Below are 16,496 nucleotides of genomic sequence, written 5' to 3'. Positions count from 1 at the left end.
ATTACTTGGCCTTTCTAGATGTGTTTTCCCTGTCCCGCAACACAGGATTGTTGACATTGAAGTCACCCAATAGGAGGATGGCTGGAGACAGCTTTTCCTCTGGATCTAGCAGCTTGTGATATGGTAGAGGTCTTTTTGGAGATAAATACAGTATTACACACGTTTACTCTGAAAGACACAAACCTTTTAACACATTGGTTAATGGCTCATGCTCACTGAAAGGGCCAGATCAAATCAGCAAGCAATCTCCTCCAAATGCCTTCTCAATGTTAATGCAATTTGTACAGTAGGGTTTGTAATTTTTAGTAATAGGTAGTTGGGATTCTGAGGACTGCCTGTCTTGAAGTGCCACACCAGCTGCAGAGTACATAGCCACTAACTGACAGTTCAGCCAGGTGGCAATGGTAACCATTTCATTTACATTGGTCATCACTATACTTACATTGAGGAAGCATCAGAAAGATTCGGGTCCGAGAAAGCAGCAAAGTGGAAACAGGCATAATGAATTACTTTGCTGCTGAGTCGTGCCCCACATGAATGTGTGGTTTTTCATTGGTGTTCATAGGCTCAATCTTGAGGGGAGGGGAGGTAGTTTTACCAACTGGAACAGCATAATTCAGTTTAATTTTCAATTTAGCCTTGTCCCTATGATGATTTATGTGAGGATTTTCCTATCTTGACTTCTGGGTCAGAAGAGGACTGTTCTTTCCTATGACCCATAATCTGTGGCTTGTCAGCCACTAGCTAATGTAGACTGCTCGTCTGTTTTGTCCTGGGAGGGAGCACCTTGGCAGGTGTCCTCTTCCCTGATGATGCTGGAGGAGGACAAGGCAACTCTGGCTGCACTACTGGTGCTGTGGGTGTAGGGTTGAGGGAGCCAGTGTCCCTTCCCCTGACTTAATAACAGGCACTGACATGTAGTTAGGGAAAGAAGTTGCTCTTTCAGACCTTGTCACTGTGCTAGGTGTGAATTTTGATTATTTGTGAAGTCTGATGTCATATCGATGTTTCTTACCATCTTTATAAGAAAGGTGGTCAAGTGTTTTATATTCCTGGATTTTCTTCTCCCTCCTGAAAACTGAAAATGTTGGCGAATTAGGGGGATGGCATTCAAGGCAGTCTACACATGTAGGGTGTAGTTCACAATAGCTGTCCCCATGTGTCTGGCCACACAACCAACCAATAGCCTCATTATTACAGCCGGAGGACACGTGTCCAAACATCTGGCACCAAAAATACCTTGTGGGATAAAAGCAGGACTCTAAAATTACACCTTTAAACCATGACCTTAACTTTTTCAGGTAAAAAAATTCCATCCAAGGCGAGGGTGATAGCTCCAGCGTCCATCCTATTGTCCTTAGGCCCCTCTGGAGATGAACAAAATGGATTGGGTTGTCTGGGGAAGGACACCAGACAACGAGGTCATCGGTCTCATCGGATTGGGGAAGGACGGGGAAGGAAGTCAGCCATGCCCTTTGAAAGGAACCATCCCGACATTTGCCTGGAGCAATTTAGGAAAATCACGGAAAACCTAAATCAGGATGGTCGGACGCAGGATTGAACCGTCGTCGTCCTGAATGTGAGTCCAGTGTCTAATCACTGCACCACCTCACTCACAAAATGGATTCCACACCAGTTTATGCTAACATGCAGTTATTCATTTGTTTGTAGCATTACAGCTCGATAGAAGATGAAACTTGTTGAGTGTCATAAGGAAAGAAATCAGTTATGGTATATCGCTGGGCTTTTCACAGGTCTGAAGTACCTGCAATTGGTTGCCATTCAATGTTTTGATTTTTTAAAAAAGAGCCATTTCTCATCTTCAAACAATGAAAAGTTCAGTTTGGAATTTCAACAGTTATGAAAAGAATATAGATGTTCACTGTAAAGATGACATGGTGCATTGCAGACAGGCTCAAGGAAAAGACTGTTGCACACTAAAATTTTGGTCAAAGTCTTTTTCAGAAAAGAAAGAAGAGAAAACACACACTGTAAGTGTTGCACTGAATGCAGCAATCGAGAGTGGGACAGGGAAGACGAAGAGCGAGCACGGTATGGGTGGAGGGGAGAGAAACATGCTGTCTGGGCAGCAACATGCAAGGACTAGAAGATCCCAGGTCAAGGCTCCCAAGGGCAATTTCGGCAGGCTGTGGGGCAAGGGGAAGGCGAACACAGTGCAGGAAAGGAGAGAAGCAGAGACGGGACAAAAATGGTGGGTGCATTCACAAAGAGCGAGCACAGTGAGGGTTCGGGACCTGAACTGGGAGGAGGTTATAGGACACAGGTGGTGGAAACTGTTGGGCGGTGGGTGTGGGGACAGTAGGTAACCGTAGGTCGAGGCCAGGATAATTTCGGAAGTAGAGAATATGTTGTAAGTATAACTCCTACCAGTGTAGTTCAGAAAAACTGGTGGTGGAGGGGTAGGTACAGATGGCCCAAGTTGTGAAGCAGCTATAATAATCAAGCATGAGCAAGTGACATTTTTCCTGGACCCACTGCAGTAAGGGATAAGCAGTGTACAGTGCATAGAGACTTTGGAGGGCACAGAGTCTGAGCAGAGGACACAATTGGGAAGGCTGTATCACTGGATGTACTCCGCGGTCTGATACAACGTGAAAAGCTCGGCCATAAATGTGGTGTCAGCAGCAGACACCACACTTGCTAGGTGGTAGCCTTTAAATTGGCCGCGGTCCGTTAGTATACGTCGGACCTACGTGTCGCCACTATCAGTGATTGGAGACCGAGCACCGCCACACGGCAGGTCTAGAGAGACTTCCTAGCACTCACCCCAGTTGTACAGCCGACTTTGCTAGTGATGGTTCACTGACAAAATACGCTCTCATTTGCCGAGACAACAGTTAGCACAGCCTTCAGCTACGTTATTTGCTACGACCTAGCAAGGTGTTATATTCAGTTACCATTGATATTGTGAATCATGTACCGTCCAGACCGACATTCGTCATTAATGGATTAAAGTTAAGTATTCCACCAGCTACGTCCGTTGTTTCTAAATTCTAATTTCCTTGTCCTGTTCCAGACCTCACACCAGCCTGCATGAGCTAAATCGCGTGCCTTTCGGTCTCCTCTAGTAAAATGGTGTTGGCTGTCCTGCCAGCCACAACAATAAATACTGAGGAATGTGCCAGAAGCCAATATTGAAAGATACGGGTGCCAATGACAAAGGCACACCTGACCCCACGGTCAGTCAGAGCAATCAGTATAGACAAAGGCACTATCGCGAAGTTCCATGCGAAGGTCGTGAAACTGAAGGTGACAGACCGAGGCTAGAGTAGTGTCCTTAGGAAGCGAATGAAGGTGAAAGGTAACATGGGCCACTTCACGAAGCCAAGGTGGTGAAGGGTTCACACCCACTGGAAAGGTTGCAGGTAGCATGAAGTTAAGCCAATGTAGCAAGTGGCGAAAGTGGAGTCCAGGAGGTAACAGAAGAGGGACGAGCCCCATAGCAGCGATCAAAGTAGGGGTGGCCACACATGGCAGACAAACAGTATGCATACCTGCTAAGGAGAAAGTGGTGGCAGTAGGACAGTGGTAGTTCAGCAGCTTCAGCATACCGACTCTCAACTGGGCTGGTGTAAAAAGTGCCCACGGCCAAACGGATGCCATTATGATGGATGGTGTTGAGACAGCTTAAAAGAGATGGGCGTACAGATGCATAAACAAAAGCAGCCATAGTCAACAAGGTTGGTTGGTTGGTTGGTTTTGGGGTTTGATGGGGACTAAACATCGAAGTCATCAGTCCCCTGTTCCAAACAGACATACTTGTAAAAGGCCTATACAGTAAAAGCATACCCTCTGCACCCAGAGGGAGAGAACACAAAGGGCTACAGAGCTAAAATGAACACCGCAATAATACAAAACAGAGGACACTTAAAAGGAGCAGAGCAAATAGTTGACTAGAGTAAAACAGACTACAGTGGTTGACGGATCAGATAAAAGGTCAACCACTCAACAACAAACGAAGAACCTCCTGCTGGAAAGCATTGATTGAGGTACCAACACAATTTGTCACCATAAAATACACTATTTTGGTATCCACATCAAAATTAAAAGTCGCTGGAGAAATCATGCGAGAGCGCCCAGACTAGAGTGAGTGATAAAACCCAGCTGCACAGATAAAACGTAAAACTGAGTCAGCTATAGAGGCATCGTCATCTAATATTATTGGAGGGCTGCTGGTAAATTAAAGGACTGCCGCAAGGGGGCTAAAAGGGGGCAGTCCACCAGAAGATGGACCACTGTCAGCCCTGCATCACAACGACACTTGGGTGGGTTCTCATGGTGAAGGAGATAGCTGTGAGTCAACCACCTATGTCCAATCCGGAGATGGCAGAGAGTAACTGAGTCCCTACTCATTCTCCTCAAGCATCAGTTCCATATGGCCGTGGACGACTTTACTATGCAAAGCTTATTTGGAGTGTTCAAGACAGACCATTCAGAGCTCCAGGAACCGCGGACCTTGCAATGTAGGGCTGACTGGAGGTCTCTTTCCACTAGACCAAGCTCCAGGTGGGGGGAGAGGGGGGGCGAAGTGGTGGCCAGCTTGGCCAACCCATTGACACGTTCGTTTCCTGGAATTCCGATGCGCCCCGGGGTCCACACAAACGTCGCTGAATAACCACACTCGGCGAGAGCAAAAACAGCATATTGAATACCGCACACCAAAGGGTCCTGAGAAAAACACTGGTCGAGTGCTTGCAATCCACTCAGGGAGTCACTGCATATGACAAATGACTGCCCAGGGCAGGAGGCAAGCTGAGCGAATGCATGATAAAAGAGCATCCAGCTCTGCAGTGAAAACACTGCTCCCACAAGGCAGGGAGTGCTGTACAACGTAATCGCCATGGATGAAAGCAAACCCAGTGCGTCCATCTGTGTAGACTACATCTGCATCACGAAACGAGGCAAGAACAGCCAGGAATTGTTGACAAAGAATGGCAGGTGGAAACGAGGACTGAGTCGCAGGAAAAATTCAAGCAAAGCCGCAAGCGAGGGAGGGACCAATGAGGGGTGGAAGAAGAGGGCCGGAAAGATGGAAGAAGGGGAAAGGACTAGAGTGGCGAGAGAAGGGGAACGAACGCGGACCGCGATCGGGAGACCCAACCAAGTCTGCCATCATGGGGAGGGGAGTGCAGAAGATGGAAAAAGGAGCCTGCGGTTTGGGTGGTCGGGCGAGGCATGTGCCTTACGGATAGCTGCCGCTCAGCAACACTGATGCTTGGGGAACAGTAATAAGGACAAAAGTCATTGGCATATAGAGAGGAACAGACCAACGAGCCCACAACAGCCGCAAGACCATTAATCACCACCAAAAAGAGGCGAACACTGAGAATCGAGACCTGCGGGATACCGTTCTCCTGAATATGAGCAGAGCTAAAATAAGTGCCAACTCTAATTCAAAAGGAGTGATTGGAGAGAAAAGTCCATAGAAAAACTGAAGTGGACCCCATAAGCCACATTCGTGCAGCGTAGCAAGGATATGATGGTGCCAGGTGGTATCGTACGACTTCCCAAGATCAAAGAAAACAGCAACTATATGTTCTCGCCGAATAAAAGCTGTATGAATATCCGACTCTAGCGAGACTAAATTTTCGATTGCAGAGCGGCCCTGACGGAAGCCCCCCTGTTGCTGGGGCAGGAGGCCCCGAGCTTCAAGGATCCACATGAGCCACCAACTCACCATCCATTCCAGGAGTTTGCACATAACGTCGGTAAGGCTGATAGGGCGATAGCTCTCAACCACCAGCGGATCTACACCAGGTTTCAGCACCGGGATGGTAACGCTATCCTACCAACAAGTTGTGAAAATGACCTCCGTCCAACAGACAAGGGACCAGTACAAAAGGAGGAGGGTGGTTCGATCAACACCCCAGAAGTACCATTGAGAACATGTAGGACATTGAGGGACCGCATACAGCGGGCTGCCAGGTAAGAGACATGGGAGGACTAAGAGTTTCCTATCAAGTAGGAGCCCCATGAATTTTGTAGTGTCAATGAATGGAAGAGCAACAGGCCCGAGATGGTGGGAGAAACCATTTGCGCCGCTAGAAATTCATACGATGCTCAGGACAGAACCCTGAGGCACACCATTTTCCTGGATAAAGTTGTCCCACAAGGCAGAACCCACACGCACCCCGAAAACCTGGTCTTGTAAAAATGCTCAAAGAAAACGGGGCAGGGCCCCATGGAAGCCCCACGTGTAAAGAATACAGAGGACACCAGTCCTCCAGCAGGTGTCCTAGGCCTTCTCCAAATTGAAAAACATGGCCACAATCTGGGATTTCCTCAGAAAACCATTCGTGACATGGGTGGACAAAGTACCTAGATGGTCAACTGTAGAATGCCGCACTCGAAATCCACACTGTGCATTCATTAGTATATGGTGAGACTCAAGCCACCACACCAGCTGGGCATGAATAATATGTTCCATCACCTTGCAAACACAGCTGGTAAGAGAGATGGCGCGGTAGCTCACAGGAATGTTTTTGTCCTTAGCGGGCTTAGGCAAGGGTATGACAGTGGCTTCATGCCAGTGACCAGGAAATGTGCCCAAAGTCCAGATGAGGTTAAACATGTTAAGCAGAAAGTGGTTGCCTGCAAGGGAGAGGTGCTGCAACATCTGAATGTGGATGGTGTCTGGTCTTGGGGTGGAGGATCGGGATGAACTGAGCACATGATCTAGCTCCCTCATAGTAAAGACGGCATTGTAGCACTTATGATTCTGAGAAGAGAAGGGAATCACCTGAGCCCCCTCCACTCGTTTCCGATGGAGGAAGGCAGGGTGACGGTGGGAAGAGCTTGGAACTTCCACAAAAATGGCGACTCAAGGTGTTGGAGAACGCAATACGGTCCATGATGACATAGTAAGCTACTGTCAGGCTTGAAATTGGGGAATGTATCTTGGTTCCAGAGAGCTGTCGAGGATTGGCCCACACAACAGAGGAAGGTGTGGAACTGTTAAAACAACTACTGAATGAAATCCAGCTAGCTCTTTTGCTATCCCGAAGAACTCTATGACACTTTGCACGTATCTGTTTATAATGAATGCAGTTTTCCAGTGTAGGATGGTGGTTAAAAAGATGGAGAGCACATCTCCATGCGTGAATTGCTTAGCAGCATGCCTCAGTCCGCCAAGGAATTGGGACACAATGTGATAAAGAGGAAGTGCGAGGAATCAAATGTTCTGTAGCAGTAAGGACAACATTTGTGAGATAGTCCACCTGGTCATTACAACTGGGGAAATCTTGTTCTTTGAAGGTTACCAGGGAGGAGTAAAGCTGCCAGTCAGCCTTACTAAGCTGCCATTTGGGCATGCTTCCGGATGGGGTACGAGTCAGCAGACGGAGAGCACACAGGGAAATGGTCGCTCAAGTAGGCATCAGAAATAACTGACCACTCAAGACGATGGGCAAGCTGGGCAGTGCAAAAGGATAGTTCCAAATGGGAATAGGTGTGCGAGGGGTCAAAAAGTAAAGTGGGGGCTCCAGTGTTAAGGCAGAAGAGGTAAGTTGGTTAAGGAGGTCAGTCAAGAGGGCACCTCTCTTGATAGGTCCTGGGAGAACCCCAAAGGGGATGATGTGCGTTAAAGTCACCGAGTAGCAGAAACGGAGGTTTGGGGAGGAGTAGCTGCCCAATAAGCTGAAGGAAGTCTGCCCTGGTGGCTGCGAATGATGTAGGGGCATAAATGGCACAGAGGAAAAGAGTCAGGCAAGGAAGGAAAAGGCGAACCGCAACAGCAATGAGATGGGTGGTCAGGGAGATGGGCTGATTATGAAGGTCATCCCATATGAACAGCATGACACCCCCATGATATGGAATGCTGACCTAAGGAAGAAGGTCAAAACGAATCGGTAAGTAATGTGACAGCTCAAAGCGGTCGTGAGGGCACAATTTTGTTTTCTGAAGGCAGAGAACAAGGGAATGCTAAAAGCAGCCGTAAATCCTCTTTGTGGGGCCAAAGTCTGAACATTTCATTGGAGGACAGTCACAGGAAGAGATGGAAGTGTGTCAACTCAGCGGCCACCGAGTGACAGCTGGTGTAGAGTAGCTGCTATGAGGCACAGAAGCAGGTGGATCCTGCTACATGGGGTCCACAGAAGTTCCATAAACAAGAGCAGAATTTCACACAGCCAGCAATTGCATCAACACCTTCCTGGATAATAAACGGATTCACTGTGGCAAAGGACTGATCCTCTTCCGAACCAGGGACCACAAGGAACCACGGTGCAGTGGAAAGGATCTTTGGATCAGTAGTCTCAGTACATTTACATTTCGTAGATGTCGATGGGGAGGGCAATTGACTCACTACGAGGAAGTCCTCCAAGATTGCCATGTGTCCGATGGTGCGCTCCTTCCAACTGGGGGGCCCCTTCACAAGGGGCGCACCGGCCTTAGGTGATTGTTCACACCTGAGATCACACGTCCCAAACACTTGATTGAGGGACCAATCCACAATTTGGCAAAGTTACAGCTCAGGCAATTATGCCTCCCAGGGCCTGGCCTGTACCAGGGGTACGTACGAACCCTACCTGTCGACCCGGGGATGGGAATTACGCATTACCCAGTCACCTGCTATGCGTCAGATGCATGGGCCAGCCTTCAGGAGCACACAGGAAGGAGGAAGAAAAAAAAGAGAATCCTCAAATGCCGAAGCAGAGTAAAGTGAGGAGAAGGGAAACAAAGAAAGAAAAAGGGAGCGAAAAACAAAGTTGAAACTGTTCGCACGTCAGCGACAGAATGCAGAACATTCCTAATAATACCCAGACATGTTCGCCAAGGGAGGGGAAAAGGAATAGCAAGAGGATAGACATGCAGCACAGATGGGAAAAACTGCAGCAAAGGCTGGGGCCTGCAGTAGCCTCGCATGAACCTGCCAAAGAGAGGGGGGGGGGGGGGGGGTGTTAGAAGTCAATCTGTCAATCTGTGGACTAAATCTGGGGCATAGTGTCTGTCTGTGAAAGTCTTTATGAGACCTTCAGCATACTGGACAAAGGACTGCTTGTCACCGCTGATATGCTGGCCCTGGGTGGCCAGCCCATATGGGAGGGATTCTTTGGTGTGGAAGGGATGGCAGCTGTCAAAATGCAGCAGCAGCAGCACACCTACTTGCAATTAAGCAATCTTGGCCATACAGTCAGTTCTGTGAAATGACTGGTTTTTCCATCAATCACAGAGACTACTGGAATACAAAGGCATTTGATTTTTTTAGACGAGAATCAACTATGTACAGACATCCAAAAAAGAAAATTACGACCACTAGCTTAATAGCATGTCTGTTCACCTTTGGTACAGAATTCAGCAGAAATTCCACAAAGCACAAATACAACATGTCCTCAGTAGTTTACCAGAGGCATGTGGCACCAGATGCCTGTGGTCAAGTCACAGAGTTACACAACTCCCATAAATTATGGACCAGTGGTTTGCATGCAAAGAGCTTGCGTCTAGAAGGGTTGGGCTCACAAAAGGTGAATTTGGTGGCGAAACATCACTGATTTTCCATCGTGCTTTTCAATCCAGTGCAGCACTATTTTGACCTTGTGATGTGGACAGTTATCCTGATGAAAGAGTCCACTGCTGTCAGGGAAGACACCAAGCATGTAGGGATGCAGATGGTCTGCAATAATGTTTACACAGCACACAGCTGTCATGGTGTCCAACTTCCATCACAGTTCCCATGGAAGACCTGGTAAATCTCTCCCATAGCATCATACTGCCCCACCAACCTGTGTCTGGAGTGGTGCATCCTTTCATCTGGACGATGATGTATCCGGACAAGACCAAGAAACTGGTGTAACAAGAAACATGATTCATCTGACCTGATGACATATTGCCACTGATCCACAGTCCAGTCACAAATATCTCATTCCCACCGCAATTCTGATGATAATGTTGGGTCAACATAGCCAATACAGTGTCCCATGTTTAGCAAGGTGCACTGAATGGTGAGGTCTTAAACACTTTTCTCTGTACCATGCAAACTGCACTTTTCTCTGCAACATGCAAACTCACCTTACATCTGCAGAAAGAACCACAGTCCACCATCTAAAAACTGATCTTGACCTCTCAATCCTACCTGCTGACAAAGGCTCCACCACCATTGTTTTGAACCGCAAGGATTACGTGGCAGGACTTCGTCAGCTGTCAGATACTTCCATTTACAAACCTTGTCACAGTGACCCAATTCCAGTAATCCAGCAAGACCTCCAGTCACTATTCAAATACTTACGCCTATATCCCAGAACCTCTCCCCAGAGTACATCTCTCTACTTACCCCTAACACTCCCACCTTCTATATGCTTCCTAAAGTCCATAAACCCAACCACTTAGGATGCTCCATTGTGGCCCATTACTGTGCCCCCACTGTGAGAATCTCTGCTCTCGAAGACCAACACCTTCAAACCTATTACCTGGAACCTATCCTCCTATATAAAAGATACCAACCATTTCGCGACCAACTTTCCACAGTTCCTGTCCCTTTACCACATGGTGCCCTGCCCGTCACTATTGATGCTAACTCCCTGTACACTAACATTCCTAATGCCCATGGCCTTACTGCTGTCGAACACTACCTTTCCAGACGCCCTATGGATTCCAAACCAACAACCTCCTTCCTAGTCTCCATGACCAACTATATTCTCACCCACAATTACTTCTCCTTTGAAGGCATTAACTACAAACAAATCCACGGTACAGCTATGGGCATCTGCATGGCACCATCCTATGCTAACCTATTCATGGGCTATCTAGAGGAATCATTCCTAAAAACCCAGAATCCTAAACCCCTCACCTGGTTCAGATCCACTGATATCTTTGCTATCTGGATTGAAGGTGAGGAGACCTTACTCACATTCCTCCAGAACCTCAACAACTTCTCCCCCATTTGCTTCACCTGGTCCTACTCAACCCAAGAAGTCACCTTCCTAGATGTTGACCTTCACCTCAGAGATGGCTACATCAGTACCTCCGTCCATATCAAACCTACTAACCACCAGCAATACCTCCACTTCGACAGCTGCCACCCATTCCATACCAAGAAGTCCCTTCCATACAGCCGAGCCACGCGTGGTCGTCACATCTGCAGTGACGAGCAGTCCCTCTCACTGAAGCCTTCACTGACTATTATCCTCTCATCCTTGTACAAAAACAAATATCCTGTGCCTTATCTTTCCAGTCTCCCACCACCTCCCAGAGTCCCACAGCCCGGCCACTGAGGAGCATTCCCCTCATAACTCAGTACCATCCAGGACTGGAGCAATTAAATTACATTCTCCGTCAGAGTTTCGATTACCTCTCGTCATGCCCTGAGATGAGAGAATGTCCTCCCCACAATCCGCCCCACCCCTCCTACCGTGGTATTCCGCCGTCCATCGAACCTACACAATATATTCGTCCATCCTTACACAACCGTTGCTCCCAATCCCTTACCTCGTGGCTCATACCCGTGTAATACACCTAGATGAAAGACCTGTCCTATACATCCTCCTACCACCACCTACTCCAGTCTGGCCACTAACAGCACCTATCCCATCAAAGGCAAGGCTACCTGTGAAGCCAGTCACATGATTTACAAGCTAAGCTGCAACCTCTGTGTTACACTATGTAGACATGACAACCAACAAGCTGTCTGTCAGCATGAACGGCCACCGACAAACTGTGGCCCAGAAACAAGTGGACCACCCTGTTGCTTAACACATTGCCAAACATGATATCCCCCATATTAATGACTGCTTCACAGCCTGTGCCATATGGATCCTTCCCACCAACACCAGCTTTTCTGAATTGCACAGGTGGGAACTTTCCCTGCAATACATCCTACATTCCCATAACCCTCCTGGCCTCACCCTTTGTTAGTCACTGTCCTCACCCATCCAGCCCCCTCCCTGTTCCCATGCCAGCACTACACAGCTGTCGTTTCACTGCCACACCCAATCTTTTAGTATCTTTTATTTCTTTCCTTTCCGCTACTTACCCCCCCCCCCCCCCCCTGCACCTTCTCTCCTACCCTCTGTCTAAATTGCGTGTGTGAGTGTGTGCACGCACATGTGCGTCTACTGCCGACAAAGGCCTTAATGGCAGAAAGTTTTAATGGTGTGATTCTTTTTATTGTGCCTATCACGACTCAGCATCTCTGCTATATGGTGTGTAGCAACTTTCCTTCTCTGGTATTGTTTCTCTGCACCATTCTGTAATAGAACAGAATGCTGCCTATCCTGGTTTACAGAGTGAGCACTTAAGACTATTTTATGAAAAATGTTACACAGCATTAATGAATTCACGGACACTTCTGTATCCTAAGAGACTATCTTACACTGTGGATTAATGTAAGCACAGTAGGTAGGCGGGTAGGAGTTTAACGTCCTTCAACAGAATGATTGGAAACAGTGCCAGCTCAATGGGACAAGAGAAGTGCAGAAAATCTACTATGACTGTTCTGAAACAACTGTCATATAATTTTCCTGGAGTGACAGGACTTTTACTTTTTTAAATTACCATGTATATTGGAGCTGAAGTCACAAACAGTATCCTTAGAGATTTCAACTTCTTACCAAGTTATCACCTGATGATCTGTATAAAAGGAAGGGGGATGCTAAAATATTAGAATACTAAATTAGAAATAAAGCAACTTCTATAGTGAACTGTGCATGCTTCCTAAATACATTAATAATATAGTTGTGTATAAAAGTTCAGTTGATCTGAGAGTTTCCTAGCATTTTACTATACTCCCCCCCCCTCCCCTTTTTAAACAGACTGTGTGATGATAACTTGGTAATAAGTCAATACTGTGAGTGACCTGAGACTTAAATACACAATACATTTTACGGGATGGTCACTGTGTTTGCATAGTGCAATATGTCTAGTCTGTGCAAGAAGTTCATTTCTTACTGTGATACCATACTTCTAATGGAGAAAAAATCCAGTCTACCTCTGTTGTTGTGCATATGTATCATACAGTTCACTGCCACTGACTTGTAAATGATGGAGTTTTCACAAGTATATAATAATGACATGAAACACTTCAGTGTCTGGACATCATATAAGACGAGTATTAAACGATATACCTAAACATGCAAGTGATCTTGCTGATGCCATGTCATGACCCACAAGTGGTACGGGTGAACAATATTGAAAAAACAAAAAAGGAAAAGTTCCTATTCCAACAGCTTAAAACACATGAGTACATGACATTAATTTCACCAAACACATGAAACACAGACAGAGGAAGCGAATAAGTCAAACTTGTTGAACAATACTAACTGTTGAGGACACCATGTTGTCTTCTTTGACAAATGGAAAATGTAAGGAAATTAAACATAAAAGCTTAACATAGTATTTGGAATATCTTTTTCTATTATTTTGAAAGAAAAGCCTCATTATAGCTGCTAAGATCCACACTCCTGTTAAAGGAACTTTACAGGATTATCTGTGCATAGGCCTAAATTGTTATTCTCAATTGAAAAACATCAAGGAAAAAAAGCCAGAGCTTAATTAACACTTCACTTCTACATGGACTGCTCTCAGATCAAGTCTGTAGAACACACAAAGGTACAGCTGTACCACTCTTACTAACATTTTACCTACAGCCCTTTTGATCATGTAATGTGGTAAAAATATTTTGACTCTGTTGAAATTTCTGTAAATATCACAAATTTTAAATTCCTCAGAACACACAGAACTGGAGCATTTCCATGCAAGGTTAGAAATGAAGTCTCCATACTATAATTAATGTGGACTTGATACTGATAAGTTAGCTTGTATCCTGGATTTAAACAAGGAAAGTGCATTAGTAAACATGGGTGCTGATTTTTGGGTGTTAACCTGGATACAGCATTAGACCTGACTGTTACATAACATCTTGCCTCCACTGGAGAAGCTACAAGAAAGGACACATTTACAGCAATTTCTTGAATCTCATTTTAAAACATTTTGTTTCACCACGCACTGTCTGCTATATAATAATACAATAAATATGCCTGTTCTTGATACTGACCACATGAGGTTTGTTTAGCCACTGGTTTAACCGGACAAACAATCATTTCATTAACATCAATTTTTTCCTGCCTATTTTCTTTTTGTAAAATAGGAGATTTCTCAGCATTACAGTGGTTTATTTACATGTTATAGAAATCCACTGAATGTTGGGTACTGCAAAATACAGAGTTCTTGTTCTTGGAAGAAAATTAGATGACATTTTTCTTTAGGTTATACATACAGCGTATAACACCCAGGAGAACTGATATGCATGTAAAATTTTTGGCCCAAGATATTTTGTCATTTTGTTTTAGGCAATGTGTACGGTACACATTATAATTTAACTAAGCATTTGAGCCTAAATTTAATTTTAAGCTTATGTTCTTAATAGGACCTCTCACATACACAATACTTTGGCAAAATAGTTGTTATGAATATGAGAACTGATCATGTAAGGAATGGCAAAGTGCTACATGGCAATGGTGAGTATGAGACAAATGTGACAATCTCTGATCAACCATAGATAAGAGAATTGTAATGCATTAGAAGCTCCAGGTGTATCCACAATACAGGGCAGAAACATTTAGCGGCGTGACTTGTTAATTTATAATTAATCAATAATGATAGGCAGTGGAATAAATAGTTGCTCATCAACTAGTTCCAGAGCAAGTGGGGTAGTGAAATCCATGGCACACACCCTACAGTAATCGTATTTGCCTATTGTGTCATGTTTCAAAAATAAACTAGCACTTTTACACCTAGCAGAATTATTTGTACAGGCAGTATATACATATACACTATGTGGATCCTGGGTAAATAATGCCTACCTCAAATAACCAAAAAATAACAACATTGATACACATTTAACACTCCTGCAGCATTATTCGAACCGAATATTTGATAGGGTTGGCAACAAACTAATTAATAGTGGTAAGCAGTAAAAATAAAATACTTTATATATGCAATGTTTTATGCTTACAGTTGCCTCGTGACAGCGCATACACTTCACTACATGTTGGTCTCTTTTTCCAGAAATGTCAATCAATGCTTGACAAACTCTGCATGTAACCATAGGCACTGCACCCTGTCCACCCTGATACGGGGGTGGCAACTCATCAGGTCCAATTGGTGAAACTGTGGCATGTTGGGCTGTTGAAAATGCAACATTTAATACAGATCGACGAGTCGAAACGTTCGGTATAAAATAAGCATAATTATATTAACTTTCAAACTGCAAATATTTACTTTATGCACTGTCAACTGATGACACATCACGTTTCGTTCAAAGGTCATGTGATACGGTATACAAACGTCAAAATCCTTATGTTCTAATGTCATTGCATTATTAGCGAAGAGTACATGCAACTTACGCTGTACAAACCCACCATCAGTACTTGCATACGCTGAATTGCTCTCCTTCTGAATCAGCGGTTCCCTTTCTGTGTCACCCATGTCTGTAGCTTGTGTATTATTTGATCAGCAGAACTGTCTCAACGTACCACAACAGAAGTAAAAGGCACAGGAAGCAAATGGAAACTCTACAGATATAGAACTGGAAATCAGTTGGATTAAATGACTAGATTACGTATCCAAAAACTACATTATCGCACGGAATATGTCATCCTCCAGCAGCAAAATATTGTATCATAAAAGCCGAACTGTCAAAGATATGCAGAGTCACATGAACTTTGTCCAGTTTATTCTCCGCAATCCTCTTTGGTTCTCAGTAAAATCTATGAAACCACTATAATCGAGTGCACATAGGATCGATTAATGATTCATCTTTGGTTTTTTTTTTTTTTAAGAAAGATGGAGAATCGGTCTAAATTACTTGCTTGCGTTAATGCCACTTCTTCTGCGAATATCAAAAAGTATTATATAACTCTTTTAACCGCAATAGAGGGCAAAAACTACCATCATTCATTAAAAACACCAACTGACTGAATTGGCACCAATGACAAATGTGTTCTACAATCAAATCACATGATCCATGCCGAGGATAAAATGAATACAAAATTAATAGTGATAAACTGCTGTAAGCTCTCCCCCCAAAAATTATACATTTTTCACTGTATCGCATTTTCAGGCGTACTGCAATATGACGCGTGCCTTGAAAACCCTAGCTATATTTTTAATAATCGTGACGAGCATAATTAATGTATTGCATACCATAAATAAATTAATTAATGTTTCACTTCTCATAAATTCGATTTAACCTCCATTTGTTTAGTAAGTAAGTTAGTTATTTTCATGTGTCCTGGATCATAATTAGATTTCTCATCAGTAGCGCCCTTACACATTGGTGGGGGAATGGAGGGAGGGGGACAACCCAAGTTGGAATTCATGAATTCATTTAGTTTACGAATATGAGAAAAAATCTGTAACTGCAGGGCACAGTTGTTTATGACTTAAAATACGTGGAAAATTATCACTATAAAGACGTGAAAATATCGATAAAAGGACGTAAAAATGAAACAAAAAATAAAGTGAGTTATAAGCTGAATTAGGAA

The 16,496-nt window shown here is 44.7% G+C and overlaps 1 protein-coding gene across 2 annotated transcripts in view; it reads right to left on the bottom strand.

Moving 5' to 3' along the window:
• The window catches only part of LOC126354421 (type 1 phosphatidylinositol 4,5-bisphosphate 4-phosphatase), a 50,574-nt gene extending 34,690 nt beyond the window's left edge, over positions 1-15,884 (bottom strand). The window contains exons 1-2 of one of the 2 annotated variants that reach the window (XM_050004052.1): positions 15,372-15,884; positions 14,966-15,135 (exon numbers count right to left, since the gene is read on the bottom strand). In XM_050004052.1, coding sequence (XP_049860009.1) covers positions 14,966-15,135; positions 15,372-15,438 — 237 coding nt within the window. In that variant the 5' untranslated portion in view covers positions 15,439-15,884. Of the gene's footprint in view, positions 1-14,965; positions 15,136-15,356 lie in introns of both variants that reach the window. The other variant, XM_050004051.1, reaches the window with a different exon arrangement.
• Positions 15,885-16,496: the final 612 nt, after the last annotated feature.

The sequence above is a fragment of the Schistocerca gregaria genome, chromosome 3 (genome assembly GCF_023897955.1).
Source record: "Schistocerca gregaria isolate iqSchGreg1 chromosome 3, iqSchGreg1.2, whole genome shotgun sequence".
In the NCBI taxonomy this organism is placed as follows: domain Eukaryota; kingdom Metazoa; phylum Arthropoda; class Insecta; order Orthoptera; family Acrididae; genus Schistocerca; species Schistocerca gregaria.
The sequence above is the reverse complement of the archived record's forward strand: the minus strand, read 5'-3'. Positions and strand labels throughout refer to the sequence as shown.